Raw genomic sequence first — 15,537 nt, 5'->3', positions numbered from 1 at the left:
TGAAAAACGAGGTTCTTAATCACAGTCTTCACCAACACCTCCAGATATTTTGGATTAAATTTCCATTAGCCCCAGCCAGTATAGCTAGAGTTGATGGCCATAATAGACCCAAACATCTGGAGTGCACCTTGTGGGCAAAGCGGTTATAGCAAATTAGTTCCAACTAGTGTTTAACGTGGACGCGGGTGGCGCTGTGGGTTAAACCACAGAGCCTAGGACTTGCCGATCGGAAGGTTGGCGGTTCGAATCCCCGTGACGGGGTGAGCTCCCATTGCTCGGTCCCAGCTCCTGCCAACCTAGCAGTTCGAAAGCACGTCAAAGTGCAAGTAGATAAATAGGTACCTCTATGGCAGGAAGGTAAATGGCGTTTCCGTGTTGCTGCTCTGGTTCGCCAGAAGCGGCTTAGTCGTGCTGGCCACATGACCCGGAAGCTGTACGCCGGCTCCCTTGGCCAATAAAGCGAGATGAGCGCCGCAACCCCAAAGTCGGCCATGACTAGACCTAATGGTCAGGGGTCCCTTTACCTTTACCTTTAGTGTTTAACGTTGGGCTACTTTTGAACAAAATACTTTTGCTAATTATGTAAGAGTTGTGTACCACTCTGTTTAGAATTGTAAGGTAGATTATGTGGATGACTTAACATCACCTTGACTTTCTTATACTACAGAACTCCTCTTGTATTATTGCCTCAAATGCCTGCAGGCAGAGAGGCAACTCATACAAACCCTCCCTTGGGTACAACACTTCTTTCCTTGCACTGAGATACATATATGGGAAGCTTAGTATATGCCCCAAATACTGGGCAAACTCAGAAGTTGCAAACAAGGTCTGGCATCTGATTGTGGAAGTGGCATAACCAACACCAATACTGACAAATACTTTGCTTGTCCTGTGAGAATGCCACACTCAGATTTCAAAGGGAAGGACCTCCTATTTTGTAAGAACACCAATCTTTCCCAATAAGAATACTTACTGTTTTTCTTCATCAGTGTTCTTATTGCTGTCATGGGTCCTTTCTTGTGCTGTACAAATAGGAAGTTTTCAGCTGTTTAGCATTAACACTGAATGACAGCCTGTTTAACCCTTATTCTAAACTAATCCTGTTCAGTTACTTGATGCTACATGCCACTGAATAAAGTTTTGCTTAGGGTCCAAAAACAGGATTAGGCTTGAATTCTGTTTTTCATGGGAATCAGAATCTTTTACAGCTCTGTTAGATTTTAGTAGTAGCAGCACTGCTTGAAGTTGGGAGGTATTGGCATGATATGTAAAACACAAATCCCCAGGCAACTGTGGATACTGCTTCTCGTCCTGTTAGTGCAAGAAAGCACAAAAAGGACTGCCCTGTCTATGAATTCATCAGACCCCAGCTTCCTTACATGTGTACCTGCAAGTTAGCTCAATAAGTTATTAATTTGTCCGTCAGTCTTTTCATACAGCTTCCCATATTATTGCTTCTGGCCCAGACTTAGATGTCTATAGACATCTCCACCCCTCTCTCATTGCAGAAATTAATCATGAAATAAAGTAGGACAGAGCCAACTGTTCAACAACAACAAATTGGCAGTAAAGGGGGTGGTGGGGAGATCTTTTCTAAAAGATCTCTCAAAGCTAACCTTCCCCCACCCCCCACGTCTGTCTGTGTTTGCACTCCTCAGCGGCTGCTGTTTTATTACCACAATTTACAGCCACAGAAATTGTGTGGGTCCTAAAATATTTCTTGAGTGTCAAAGGCCAGGGGAAAGAGGCACATCTGTATTCACCAACTACAGTGAAGTTGCCAGACACACCATTGTGGGGGAGGGAATTCCACAACTGCCACAGAAAATGCCCTCCTGGGTCACCACACCTGAGCTTCTGAGGGCAGCTATCTCATTGTGTTTTTCTTCCTGTGTATTTGTTTCATCGGCACACACATTGATGTACAGCTAAGGGTAACTATTTTGCAAAAGCACACAGTGCTTCCAATTAGAGACAGACACTGTAGTGCTTCTAATGGGTCCCAGACACTCACCAAGTGGTTCTTAATTAAGTCTGATGGAGGACCTACTTAAGATCTTTGCCAGCCGGAAAAGACTTGGGGTGGGGAGGAACCATGATGAATGCAGATGGTATTATTCAGAGAAGAAAAGCTGGTGTGGTGTATTAGGCTTGGAAAGAGGAAGGAGGCTCACATTCCCTCAGCCTATGAAGCCCATTTGCCCCCTAGTCCATGGGCAAGTCACAGATACCTCTCAAGGGCAGAAGGTAAGGTTTGTGGTTTCACCTAAATGGTTTCCTGCCTCTGCCCACAGGTATTCTCTGAATTTGTGAATCTGTTCCTTGTATACACAATATGGCTGATGGCACAGGCTCTGTGTAAAGACAAATTCCTGGAACATTATGTTTTCACATCTTATGCTAACATAAGGCATATAAATATTACAGTTTCTAGGAATTACAATTTTTAACTAATAAGGCACACATCTCTTACAGTTGCGCCTAGAAAGCCGTGAAATTCTTTGGCCCTCCCCAACCCTTGCTGCAGGCTGTGCCTCCCAAGCAGAATCTAAGAGTACAAAACCTTCTTTCTGTAACGTAACAGGCCCTTTCGGAGCATGTAGATCTGGGGGTTGTATTAAATGGGCCTTGTGTAGATTTGGGGGAGCTGGAAATCTTTTGGGGGGCAGTGTTGCACAACTGGAATGAGAAGCATGATAGCATTTCTGGGCTAGATGCCTTCAGGGCATTGCCCTTTTAAAGCAGCGTATGTATCAAAGTCTTCCATTCAAAGCACTTTGTGTCAGAGAGATGGATTCTAGCTTAGCCTTTTCAGTAAAGCGATAGCTTAGCTTTGCACACATGCAAAGGGTTTTACATGGGATTGCTTTCAAAGGAGCAGCCCCCCTTCATATACCTTGTGGGGTCATATGGACTGAACCACATGTAGCATTAAAAGATTGGTGCGCTCCTTAGTCAACCAAGTGAAATAAAAATGGGAGCAAAACCTGCATGCACAATCCTTTTTCTGGCTAGCGCTGGAGCAATGCTTTGGGAAGCCGGTATGGTAATTAATGCTACTCTGCTTACCACTTTAAAAAAAAAAAAAACCTCTTAAGAACCACCCTGCTGGATGAGACCAAAGACCCATCTAGGCCAGCATCCTGTTCTGAGAGTGGCCAACCAAATGCCTATGAGAAGGCCACCAACAGAGCATGCACACAGCAGCATTCTAGGCAGCTGGCATTCGGAAAAGTGCTGCATCCGATACTAGAAGCAATCCAGCCACCATAGCTAGTAGCCATTAATAACTTTATCCTTCACAAACCTCTTTCAAAACCATCTGAATCGAAGGCCATTACTATATGTTGTGGTTGCAACTATGTACTGTGAAAAAAATGCTTCCTTTTGTCTCTCTAGAATCTTTTGACATTCAGCTTCATTAGATGGTGTTGGGTTTTGGTATTCTATGTGGCAGGCAGAGACGTATCGCTAGCCATTCTGTGTGCATAATTTTATATAACTTTGTCATGCCACACCTAACTGGCCATATTTTCAAAACTAAAAAGCCCCCAAAATTGTAACCTTTCCCCCAAGGTAGTTGTTCAAGTCTCATCATCATTTTGGTTGTCCGTTTTTGAACTTTTTTTCTGTTCTACCAAATAACTTCTTTGGATGTGGTGTCTAAGTGCGGTCGCATCACAGATTTGTATAAGGGCATTATGAAGGTCCCTGCTCCTTAACATGGAATTTGCCTTTTTCACATTTGCCGCACACAAAGTCTGCATTTTCATTGGCCAACTACCAGGGCAAGTCTCAATACTGATCCTTGTAGGACTCCACTTCTTACATCCTTCCTTTGTGAGAACTGTCCATTTCCCCCAACTCTCTGATTCCTGTTCTTTAACCAGATAACTGATCCATAAAATGACCTCTCTTCTTACCCCATGACTGCTAAGCTCAGGTATCTTCAGTGAGGGACTTTTATCAAATGCTTTTTGTCAGACTAAGTACGTACGGTTGACTGGGTCACACCTATCCAAATGTTTATTGATACTCCCAAAGGACTTTAAAAGGTTAGTGAGACAGGAAAACTGCAGCCTAAAGAACAGCAACAGTCCTAATTCTGCCAAGAAGACTCTTTTCCACCAAACCACACCCACTTGCTCTATATGTGATGTCAGGTGTGGGACAGGTAAAGATGGGGAGCTTTAAAGTGCTCTCCTGATCGTTCCTTGGCAAGCAAAGCTTGGTGTCTGTGCTGATCAGTGCCGCTGGGATTTGCTGTGTTGCTGACCTGCCAAAATGACCTGTCAAAGGAGGAGAGCTCAACTAGCCAATAATTTCTCAGATCCATCCTGGACTCCTTTTTTTAAAAATGGTGTTAGAGTGGCCAATTTATACTCTTCCATACAAGACTGATCTTGGGGACAAGCCATATATTATTTGTTTGAAGGATTCGTCAAGAACTCTCGGGTGGTTACCAATGGGACTTGGTGATTTGTTTGGTTTTAATTTGTCAGTGATGCCTAGAACTTTACCTCTTCTCACCGGTTTGCTTCAGCTTAGGCACAGGGATCTGCCCTGCATTTTCTGCAGTGAAGACAGATGCAAGGAATTTATTCAGCTCCTCCGCAATCTCACTTTCTTCTTTTATCACTCCTTTGATTTCCCCCATCATTTAAAGATCCAACTGCCTCCCAGTTTCCTGCTTTTTTTGTATTCAATTTTTTTGTTGGTCTTAATGTTTTTAGTGATGTGCTTTGCAAACTTTTCTTTTTTTGCATCCCTTGTTGTCTGCTTGCATTTCTTTGCATTTCCCTGTTTAGGGAAGTTTTTAATGTTTGATGTTTTATTACTTTATTATTATTATTATTATTATTATTATTATTATTATTATTATATTGGGAGCCGCCCAGAGTGGCTGGGGAAACCCAGCCAGATCGGCGGAGTATAAATAATAAATTATTTTTATTTTATTTTTTATTTGATTTGATTTGATTTTATCAATGCTGCTTTTTGCTCTTCACATTTCGGCAGGACTTTCATTTTCTGAAGGAAGACTTCTTGCCTCTAATGCCTTCCTGTACATTCTAAATGGGCTTCTGTCATAGTTTTGAAGAACTTGCAAGCATCTTTGAGAGATTTGACCCTTTTGACTGGTAAAAAGGAAGCTGAATGGCAGTTTTCTCATTTTTGAGAATTTTCCTTTTTTGAAGTCAAATGTAACTGTTGGACTTTGCTGGCAATGTCCCACTTACATCTACATTGGATTTGATAACACCGGTCACAGTTCCCAGTTGGCTCATCAACACTTACATCTTGCACCCGGTCCTGGGTGACTTTTAAGATTAAGTTGAGGGTAGCCTCCCTTCCATTCAGTTCCATGGCCAGCTGTTTTCGGGCATTGTCATTTGAGGTATTTAGAAACTTTGTCTCTTTATCATGACCAAATCACACATGTACCCAGACACCCATTGTTACAACATTTCCTCATTTGGATACCTGCTTGATTTCATACATCATCTCAAGATCACCTTGCACACTTTAGCTGAGGGCTGGGGGTGATAATACTTTCCCCAGTACTAAGGGACTCCTGGGACATGGAATTGCCTCTCATAGTGATGCAGTGGAGGAGAGTGCACATCTTCAATTGGAATCCCACAGAGAAATGACACGTGGGTGTGTTTCTCTTGAGATAATAGCTTCTCGTCTCGTTTTTCAGGGCCAAGTTACCCGCGCACAGGAGGCTGAAGAGAACTACATCATCAAGCGAGAACTGGCAGTGGTTAAGCAACAGTGCAGTTCAGCAACCGAGAATTTGCAGAAGGCTCAAAGCACTATTCGGCAATTGCAGGAACAGCAGGTGATGGGCATCACAAATGAAACAGTCCGGGGCACGGGGAGGGGGTGAAATTAAAGAGGTACAAGTACCGTATTCTTTGCTTTATAAGACTCACTTTTTCCCTCCTAAAAAGTAAGGGGGAATGTGTGTGCGTCTTATGGAGTGAATGCAGGCTGCGCAGCTATCCCAGAAGCCAGAACAGCAAGAGGGTTTGCTGCTTTCACTGCGCAGCGATCCCTCTTGCTGTTCTGGCTTCTGAGATTCATAATATTTTTTTTTCTTGTTTTCCTCCTCCAAAAACTAGGTGCGTCTTGTGGTCTGGTGCGTCTTATAGAGCGACAAGTATGGTGAACTGGTTTGGTGTTGGTGGTTTTCCTGGCCCAAGAAGTACAGAGTAGCCCCTATTTCCTCTCTCTCTCTTTCTCTCTTCCTAATAGCACAGAGAATTCAATGCACTCAAATTCATGGGTTTTTAAAAATTAGTTTTGCCATATTTTGGTCACTAAGAACATTAATGAACACATGAATGTGCACTGAGTAAATATACCTTTGTCTTCCTAGTGCAGAGGGAGGGAATCTTTTTGGCTGCACAGGCCAGATCTCTTTTCAGGAGCTGCCTCATGGGCCAAATTTGACATGAGGGGAGGGTCAGTGGCAGAATGTTAAACATCTCCCTGCCTACTTTTCTGCCCCCTACAAGTGCATTTTGGTAAACACGCTCAACCACTGCAGTAAAAACTGTAGAAAACATTGAAGATGGCATTTGTTACCTGAAGGCTTATGGATGGTTGCAACATCTAGGAACTAGTAGCAGTAGTAATAATAATAATACAGAGGTACTTCGCAAGACGAAAAACGCGCAAGACGAAAGAGTTTTCCGTTTTTTGAGTCGTTCTGCAAGACGAATTTCCCTATGGGCTTGCTTTGCAAGACGAAACGTCTTGCGAGTTCTTGCGAGTTTGTTTCCTTTTTCTTAAAGCCGCTAAGCCGTTAATAGCCGCTAAGCCGCTAATAGCCGTGCTTCGCAAGACGAAAAAAACCGCAAGACGAAGAGACTCGCAGAACGGATTAATTTCGTCTTGCGAGGCACCACTGTACTATATTACTTGTACCTCGCCCATCCAACTGGGTTGTCCCAGCCACTCTTGTTTTATCAACGTTTCTCATCTTGTTTGCAGGGAAATCCCCGCTACTCTGAGGAGTTTGTGAGTCACTTGGAAACAGAGCTGGAACAGTCACGTTTGCGGGAGTCTGAGACCCTGAGTGCACTTAAAGAGATGCAGGACAAAGTGCTGGACATGGAGAAGGTACATTGGCTAAAAGGTCTAGCATGAAACATGCATGTTTTAGAAAGCAACCTAGGCTAGTAGGGCCTGAGCTCCCAAAAGCTTGATACAGACCTCTCTGCAATGCTCATGTTGATATTATGGGGGGTGAATTTACACTTATCAGTCTCAGCAAGGAAAAGTCAAGAGATTACCTTTTCTTGTTTGCTCTTCTATGATTAGTCTTCCTTTCTCAATATACACCTTGAGGTTGCATCAATAGTTTCTACAGAAAAACTTTTGAAAACTGCACTTTCCAAGGGCAGTTTAAATACGGATTTTATCAGGATGCATTCAGGAGAAATTGTCATCAAAGGAAGGTAGCAGGGAAAGAGCAATTTTGGGTGAGATTCATCCTCACAAAACTCACCAGAACTTATTGGATATATTCACCCTGGGACTCTAGGTTACATGCGTGATATTTAAAGAGGTCTGGTTTTCCTGATTGCACTCTTCAGAATTTTGGACTTTTGGGCACCAGAGTGGGTTGAAATGCTTCAACAATATCACAAACCCTCTTCCCTCGGCAGAAGAATAGCTTGCTTCCGGATGAAAACAATGTGGCCCGCCTTCAGGAAGAGCTGAAGGCTATGAAAGTGCGGGAGTCTGAGGCTATGAAATCCTTTCGGGAACTGCAGCAGCAGGTGAAGGAGCTCAACGACAATTGGCAGGTATGATCCACTGGAATGGTGGCCCGCTAAAGCAGTGCCCTACTTCCTTGTCCCTGTTGCTGAATTCCTATATGCTGCTGTTTGGGTGACATGTGGTAACCCCCTTTTTTATGGAAGGCTGCAAGGGCTTGACCTGTAAATTACATAGCAATATATCTGATACTCATACCAAGCAAGGGTTTTAAATAAAAGTTAGTTAGATATATAAGCAATCACAGCATATAAGGAAATAGCATGGTCTTAAAGTAGAGCACATGGGAGTGTTGAGACCAATGAGCATCATATGCCTATACTAAGATGTGAATGTTATCCTTCTGTCTCCCTCACTCTAGGCCCACCTGAGCCGGACAGGCGGGCGATGGAAGGAGTCTCCTCGCAAGAACACGATGAATGACCTCCAAGACGAATTGATGAGCCTCCGTCTGCGTGAGACGCAGGCCCAAGCTGAAGTCCGTGAACTGCGTCAGAGGGTGGTGGAACTTGAAACCCAGGTGACAATCTTTTGTTGTTGTTGCTGTTGTTGAGTTGCAGTTATGACTCCTTGAAAAAAATAAAATTTCTTCCCATCTATTCTTATGGCTAGAAATTGACTTGAGATCTTTCCACTTGCAATGTGAACATATTTCCTTAACTGAAGACCTGGTTTGTGGGGTTTTTAACATGCAAACAATGAAAGTATAGGGTTTTCTACTGTATTATAGGCACTTATTGAGTACACTCAGAGTGTGCCATGTAAGAATATGGTGCACACCAACCTATTTGTCATAAGCGTGTCTGGTCTTGGAAGTGTCCAAGTATCTTCTTGCCTTTATTCCAGGATCAGATCCACAGCAACCATTTAAACCGGATGGAGCAGGAGTGTGCTGGGCTGCACGAAAAGGTCCAGTACCTTACGGCCCAGAACAAGGGGCTGCAGACCCAGCTGAGTGAGACCAAGCGCAAGCATGCTGAATCCGAGTGCAAGGTGAGATCTGGTCTAATGCCATGCAGTTGACATAGGCTGCTTTCCCTTAAGCCTTTCATGTATGACAAGGAAGGAATCTTGCTGCACTGCTGCTCTGAAGTCAAGGAACTCAGAGCAGAAATCATGCAAATTTACAGAATACACCCCACCCTCCAAATCAGTTCCTTGGCACTGATGCCCTGCATTGGCTTACCAGTTGTGGTTTGTTTCATCCGTTCCCATTTCAATATAACATTAAACCAGAGGTTGTGATTTGTGGCTTCATGCTAAGGAGGGAAGGAAGCGGGTGCCCATTTGTGTATTCATGAAAAACAATTGACTATTTACCATGACATGCAAACACATCCATGGGGAGCCCAGATTTTGTCTGTTTATTCTGAAGAAGAGACTGGGCTCCTGCACGTCTCACATCCTTGATTTCAGCCGCTGTCCTGGATTTTAGTCAGTGTCCTGTGTGTATTCCTGGGAATTCCAGGTAGTTTAGTGACTCATTGTGGGTCTCGTGAGATCTTCAGCTGCCAAAAGAAACTGCAGGCGATCCTCCCCCCAACCCCAATGTACTGGCCACCGCCCCCATTGGCTGACCTTGTTGCTTGCACTCCACTGGGCTGCTGCCACTGGCTTGCATTTTCTGTTTCAGAGCAAAGAAGAGGTGATGGCTGTGCGCCTGCGAGAAGCCGACAGCATGGCTGCAGTGGCAGAGATGCGGCAGCGGATTGCTGAGCTGGAGATCCAGGTTAGGGAGCAAGGAGCATAAGGAGCAATGAACCTGCCTTGTACCTAAAGCAGCATTTCCCCCCAGGAGTATTTGTTTCTTCTTGTATGAACTGTTGTTCCTTTTGTGTCTGCAGCTAGCTGAGAGGTCTGGGGGCTGAAAACATGTTTTATTTGTCATTGTTTAAACCAGGGGTAGCCAGTGTTGGTCCCCTTCTTTAGTTCTGCTTACACAGCTTACAAGTAGGGTTTTGTTTTTTTTTAAGAGACCTGAAGATCAAGCATTCAACTTTTGTTTACATAAGGAATTCTGCATAGGAAATACAGACTCTCTTGTTTCTGCAGTTTCCTTTTTCAAAACATAAACAATCAGCCACACGGACTGTGTCAAATTTGTATAATGTAGACAAAGTGCTTGCTCATTTGTGCAGTCTGTGAAATAATGCCTACAAAGGGGAGGAGGAGGAAGCAAATGTGCTTTCTCTCCACTTCCTTCTCTGCCAAGCACCTGGCTCTTCTCAATTCCCATCTCTTCTTTCTTCCACACAGAGGGAAGAAGGGATGATTCAGGGCCAGCTCAACAACTCCGACTCCTCCCAGTACATCCGTGAACTGAAGGATCAGATTGATGAGCTCAAGGCAGAGGTGAGCCCAAACTAGTAGGAGAAAGGGAGGAGGGATCCACCAAGGGGTTGGGGTTGTGTGACTTCTGGTGTCTTCTCTGCTGGCCTCCGTTAGCACCCTGCATCAAGTCACGGCTGCCTGTTTTTCTTTTTGAAGATTTAATATTTATTGTTTGCAATCGAAGAATACAAATACGCCTCCGTCTGTGTCCCCATTCCTTCTCTCCAGCTGCCTATTTCTGTGCAGGGCCTCCAGCTGGAGAACAGACATAAGCGACTGGGGCTTACAAAACTGCTGATTTCCTCAGGAGCTGATAGAGATCAGAAGTCAGCTTTTAAGGTGCGAGTCAACCAGGTGGTTGGCTACCAGTTGGAACTCACTGCAAAGGAGCTCCAAAGACTCTCACCATGAGCCTTTGTCCGGGGCATAGGAAGGAGATTTCAGTGGGCGAGAACTAGGGTAATGATGGAAGGTGCAGAGTAAGTTACCCCCCACACCTATGTGATGTAAAAAAAATCAATCCCCTTTTTCTTGCTGTAAAGCTAGCCAACTCTGCCTCTCGCACACCTGCGGAAAAGTCTTCCCTCTCAAAAGTTATTCATTTTCACAGCCCTTGCCAACCCTGGGAGGGCATGTTCATGTAACACAGACAAATGTGCTCTTCTGTTCCAACCAGGGTGGAGACTGTATATGTTGTTTGATAAACCTCTGATCTGGGGCGCGGCTTCCATTTCAACTTACTCCCTGAGCACAGGCTCTCCACTGTTTTCAGGAGCTTTTTGTGCATGTTCTGCGTGAGGCGTCCTCTCCACCCTGGGTTCTTTCTCTGCATCAGAGTTAATGTAATCTAACGGTCCCATTAGGCAGAGTGCCAAGTCCATCATGGCTGTCCCAGTGCAGTCATGGGGAACCTGCGTCCCTCTGGATACCATGGGGCTCCCCACTCTCGTCAGCCCCAACCAGCATGGCCAAAGGGTCAGAGACAGTGGGAGTTGTACTCTGAGGGTTCGCAGGACCCCCCCCCTTCCTATCTTGGCCCTAATGCCTTCTCCCTGCAGATTCGGCTGATGAAGGGACAGAAGCCTTTTGAGGACTCCATGGGCTTTGACGGCATCCACATTGTGAGTCACCTGGCGGTGGATGACGACTCGCTGCACTCTTCCGACGAGGAGCTGCTGACCAGCCCCATGGTGGTAGGTGCCCTGCAGGATGTCTTGTATCCGCTGTCGCCCCACAGCACGCACTTTCTACGGGGGGCCGAGAGCTCCGGCAAGGAGAGCGATGGCACCACGGATAGCGATGCGGACGACCCTGCCTCTGCCACCGAGCCCAATGGCGAGATCATCTTCGAAGAAGCCCTGAGCAAATGAGGAAGTGGTGCTGCCGTCCCAAGTCTGTCTGGAAGGCACCAGCTCCCTCTGGCCACGCTGTACTGAGGGTGTGGAGGTCACAGACAGATCACGCAAGACAGAGCGGAGAGCCCCCTTACCCAGTGAATACCGTGCCCCCGAGATGGCATGGGGGACGGACAGTCCTACAGCTGGCCTGCATTACATGGGCCACCTCCGTTGATCATTGTCTGCACTGCCTTTTTTTCCAGCTCTATTGTCACTGGTTCAAATCCATGTATTGACCTCATTCACATCCCCCACCCTCCCACCCACCATTTCCACACCTTTTTTTTCCTTTTTTTAAAAAAAACTTCCTCCTTACACACAAAGGTTTGCACACTTGAGAACTTTGAAGGGACAGCAGAAGCAACCAGGCCGCTGGTTCTATAAAATGCAGTCCAGTAGTAATGAACCTCTGTCTCCTTGCTGTGCTTGGAGAGATGAGAGGGGTCTGTCTTCCTTTTATTTATATGCGATCCCCTCCCCTGCTGTTCTGCAGAGAGGTAAGAAGGTTGGACGCCTCCACACTCGTTTGTGGTTTTCAGCCCAGGAAAGGATGGGTGGATAGAGAGAGTGCTTCTGAAGAGGTGGCTTGGATCGAGAGAGAGAGAGATTTTATTTTTGTTTCTGTGTATATTATTTATTTATACTGTGCAATGCCAATCAGTCTCCCTTAGAGGATGCTTGGCATAAAGCTTTAAGTTTAATTATCTTGAGGACTTTTAAGGAGCAGCCAGAACTGCTTTTGTAGCTAAAGGTATGACAACTTTTCTATTTAATTGTGGTAAGGGAAGGGTTCCCCTTGGTAACTTCTGTGTCTCACTTTGCCTGAAGTTCTGTTCTGCTGCAACCATTACAGGAGTTTAGGCGTTGCCTTAATCCATATGGTCAGTGACAGTTCCTCCGGAATTCCCTGCCTGGAATTGTGTGAGCTGATGCAGTATTCTTTCTCAATTCCACCTTTATGGCTATCTTTTCAAACATTGGTTCTTGCAAAGTTCCTACCAATGCCTGGCTTGCTTCAGGGGGGTGGCAGTCCATCAAAGCACCCAAACCCTAGGGGTTTTTTTAAGGAAAGAAGGGTCCATTATTGGACTTTTAGTCTGTTCATGATTTACAAGGCCAGTGCAAGTGGCTGAATTTTTAGGCACCTGAGAGAATTGCCTGAAGAGTATTTTCTTCTTGACAAACAAAGAGATGAGAATTTTGGGCTGCTTGAACATCAGGTTCTGCCCTTTTTTAAAAAAAATCTTTTTTTATTTTAGTGAAAATGCACAGACTCTTGTAGTGGAACTACATATGAAGCAAACATGAGGCTCGAAGCTCACTGTTTGCCTCCTAACACTATCGGGTTGGGGATGGGAGGGTTGCAGGGGAGATCAGGTGGGAGGTGTGTGCTTAACCCTATGTGCCCCTTCCACTCCTGCCTCTGCACGTATGTGAACCTTCAGACAGGCTTGTATAATGTGTAGCTCTGCTCCACAGAAGCAGACCTCTGTTTGGGGTAGTGGGGGAGAAACATTGATTTCTCAACAAGAACGCTTGCCATGGCCAATGCTGACATAGCCACACCAACTAGAGGGAACCCGTGGAGCAATGCTTTGGGAAGCGGCATGGTGCTGATTTGGTCCAGCCAAAAATCACTCTGTATTTGCAATTCATGGTCCTCCTCTTTGTTTTCAACACGGGGAGGAAGCCTGATAATTGGCTCCTTCCCCTCTTAACAATAGAGTCCAAGATTAAAATCAGCAAGGCCTCTCTCGTGTCACACTTTCTTTCCACTGGTGACAGAGAGATCTCAAGGACGTTCTGGTGTGCGAAATGTATTGTGTCTTGCAAGGTGTCTGAATAAAGGCATTGTTGCAAATGAAGGTGGAGACCAGCTGGTGTTAGGAGGGGTTCCACAGAAGGTTTGTGAAGGAGGCGGTGAAGGATGCCGAATTCTGAAGATGTAGAATTTCCACCCTGCCGAGCAGGTAGGCAGCTTCATTAGGCAACATCCCTGGTTATAGAGAATGTTCCCTGGACAGTACCAGATAGTTCCTAAACTGTGGGATGCTTCTGCTTTTAGGGAAGGAGAAGCATTTGTTGTCATGGGCATACTTTTCATCTGTTTCCTTATACCAAGCTTGTACAAATTTATGCTCCATTTGATTTTGCCTAATTTCTAAAACCTGCAACAATAAATCTAATGAAGGTTCTGTATGAGATGCATGGGCCTCTCTTTCTGAAAGAGGTCTCCATGATTTTTCACTTGGCATGGATCTGCAATATATTTGGTCCATAGTTGAAGGAGGAGTTCCTTTGGTTTTCTCCCCAAATTTTATGCTGCATGCCTCTTAGCTACAGGCAAGCCTTGTTGGTCATTTTACCTCCCCAACTCTGGATTCCTCCAGTGAGGTTAACCCAGCATTTACACTGCAGAAGCAAGAGGACAAGGCTGCACCCACTTGGCCCAGCCTGTCACATGGGTGGCCCTGAAGTATTGTGTATGTACTTATATGAATATGCCTGGGGGAAAGGCTCCAGTTTGGTATAACCTTGCATATTTTAATAGATGTATTCTATATATACATGCTGCACCGTATTGCCAAATCTCTGTGACTTTCTGTACCATTTTTCAGTCTCCCCTCAACCCCACCCCCTCAATCCAGCAGCATAGTATGTGGTCCAAACAAGAGTTCAGCCCAAACTGTTGCTTTGATCTCCTTGTGTCAGTCTGATTTCATTTATTTGCTAGCAGTGGGCACATGTTTGCAGTTTTGGATGGCTTGTGAAACTGTTTGCCGGTTTGTGCATCATAATTCCTAGCAATTGTTGTTGATACTTGTTTGTGTAGTGCTACCCGAATGCTCGCTGCCTCCAAGGCTACATGTTAGGAAGATCATTAATCGCTGCTGTTTCTAAATCTGGAGTAAAACCCCGTTGACTTTAGTGTTTCAGATTTACATTGGAGTAAATGGGAGAATATTTTTGTTAGAATCGAATCCAAGCGGCTTCTTTGGCCTGTTTTTGTCAGGGTTTGGGTTTTGTTTTGCATATGAAATTCACTTGGATGTGCAGGCCTTACTTTTAAGTTTGTTCTAGCATGACTGTCCCTGAAGTGACATTGGTAATACTACATTAATTATTCACCTTTCTGTCACCCCTGTTGCAGTGCTTTCGAGACTATGGCTGTAGAGCGGGGCCATATGTTTTACCAAAAGTTGCTACATAGTTGATTACTCCGACTGCTGCTTTACCTGCAAAACACACTAAGAGGAAATTTGCATTTTCCCTTCCATATTGTAAAAGAAATCACAGTGTGCTCAAGATAAGTGGTTTCTTCCAGAGTTGTCTGATCTCTCAGACTAGATCCATGCAACAACAGGAGAGTAAGGGACGAGCACTCCGGCAAGGAATATTTATTTATATCCTTTTGATGCTCAGAGCGAGCAACATACAACCATATGATGAAATAATTATTTTGAATAACATGCAGTAAAGCTCTAAAAACAGTAGTTTATTCCTAATGAAAGCCTAATTTGACTCCTTGGAACCATGGAAGAATGACAAGCATTAAGGGCAAGGGCAATTCTAACTTTGCTATGATTTGTGACTGAGCACAAGGGACTCGATCCACGGCTTCAAGCTGATGCAGCCTGTTTCTCCCCACTGAGTTTGGCTAATTGCTAGGTGAGGATAATCCCCAGTGAGCTGAATAACATTAGGTCATGTAGCTTTTTTTTTTTTTTTTTTAAAGAAAACCCTAACCTTGTTGCTTATATTGAAGTGATTTACTTCTCATGCACATCTACTTAAGGTCATTAAAAACAATCCCTTTAAATCAAGGTAACAAAACAAAAAAAGTACTGTATTGATCTCAAAGGGATTTTCCTATTTCTTGTGGTAATCGTTGGCTTAAAAGGTTATGGTGTGTTTTGGGGGCTCATGGGATGGATACTTGCATAGTGGAAGTGCTGGTCTTCTGCGTACTATCCACACATGGACTACAAAGCAAGCTTCTGCCTTGGCATAGAGGATA

The 15,537-nt window shown here is 44.7% G+C and overlaps 1 protein-coding gene across 5 annotated transcripts in view; it reads left to right on the top strand.

Annotated features, from left to right (window-relative positions):
• The window catches only part of EVI5L (ecotropic viral integration site 5 like), a 54,854-nt gene extending 39,610 nt beyond the window's left edge, over nt 1-15,244 (top strand). For 3 of the 5 annotated variants that reach the window (XM_082214702.1, XM_082214701.1, XM_082214703.1), the window contains 9 exons: nt 5,705-5,845; nt 7,003-7,131; nt 7,680-7,820; nt 8,153-8,311; nt 8,638-8,784; nt 9,425-9,520; nt 10,048-10,143; nt 10,351-10,461; nt 11,181-15,244. In XM_082214702.1, the coding sequence (XP_082070828.1) occupies nt 5,705-5,845; nt 7,003-7,131; nt 7,680-7,820; nt 8,153-8,311; nt 8,638-8,784; nt 9,425-9,520; nt 10,048-10,143; nt 10,351-10,461; nt 11,181-11,492 (1,332 nt within the window). In that variant the 3' untranslated portion in view covers nt 11,493-15,244. The remainder of the gene's footprint in view (nt 1-5,704; nt 5,846-7,002; nt 7,132-7,679; nt 7,821-8,152; nt 8,312-8,637; nt 8,785-9,424; nt 9,521-10,047; nt 10,144-10,350; nt 10,462-11,180) is intronic. The other 2 variants (XM_082214705.1, XM_082214704.1) reach the window with 1 other exon arrangement.
• The last annotated feature ends 293 nt before the right edge of the window (nt 15,245-15,537 follow it).

Source organism: Podarcis vaucheri, assembly GCF_965113315.1.
Source record: "Podarcis vaucheri genome assembly, chromosome: 2".
Classification (NCBI taxonomy): Eukaryota; Metazoa; Chordata; class Lepidosauria; order Squamata; family Lacertidae; genus Podarcis; species Podarcis vaucheri.
The sequence above is the reverse complement of the archived record's forward strand: the minus strand, read 5'-3'. Positions and strand labels throughout refer to the sequence as shown.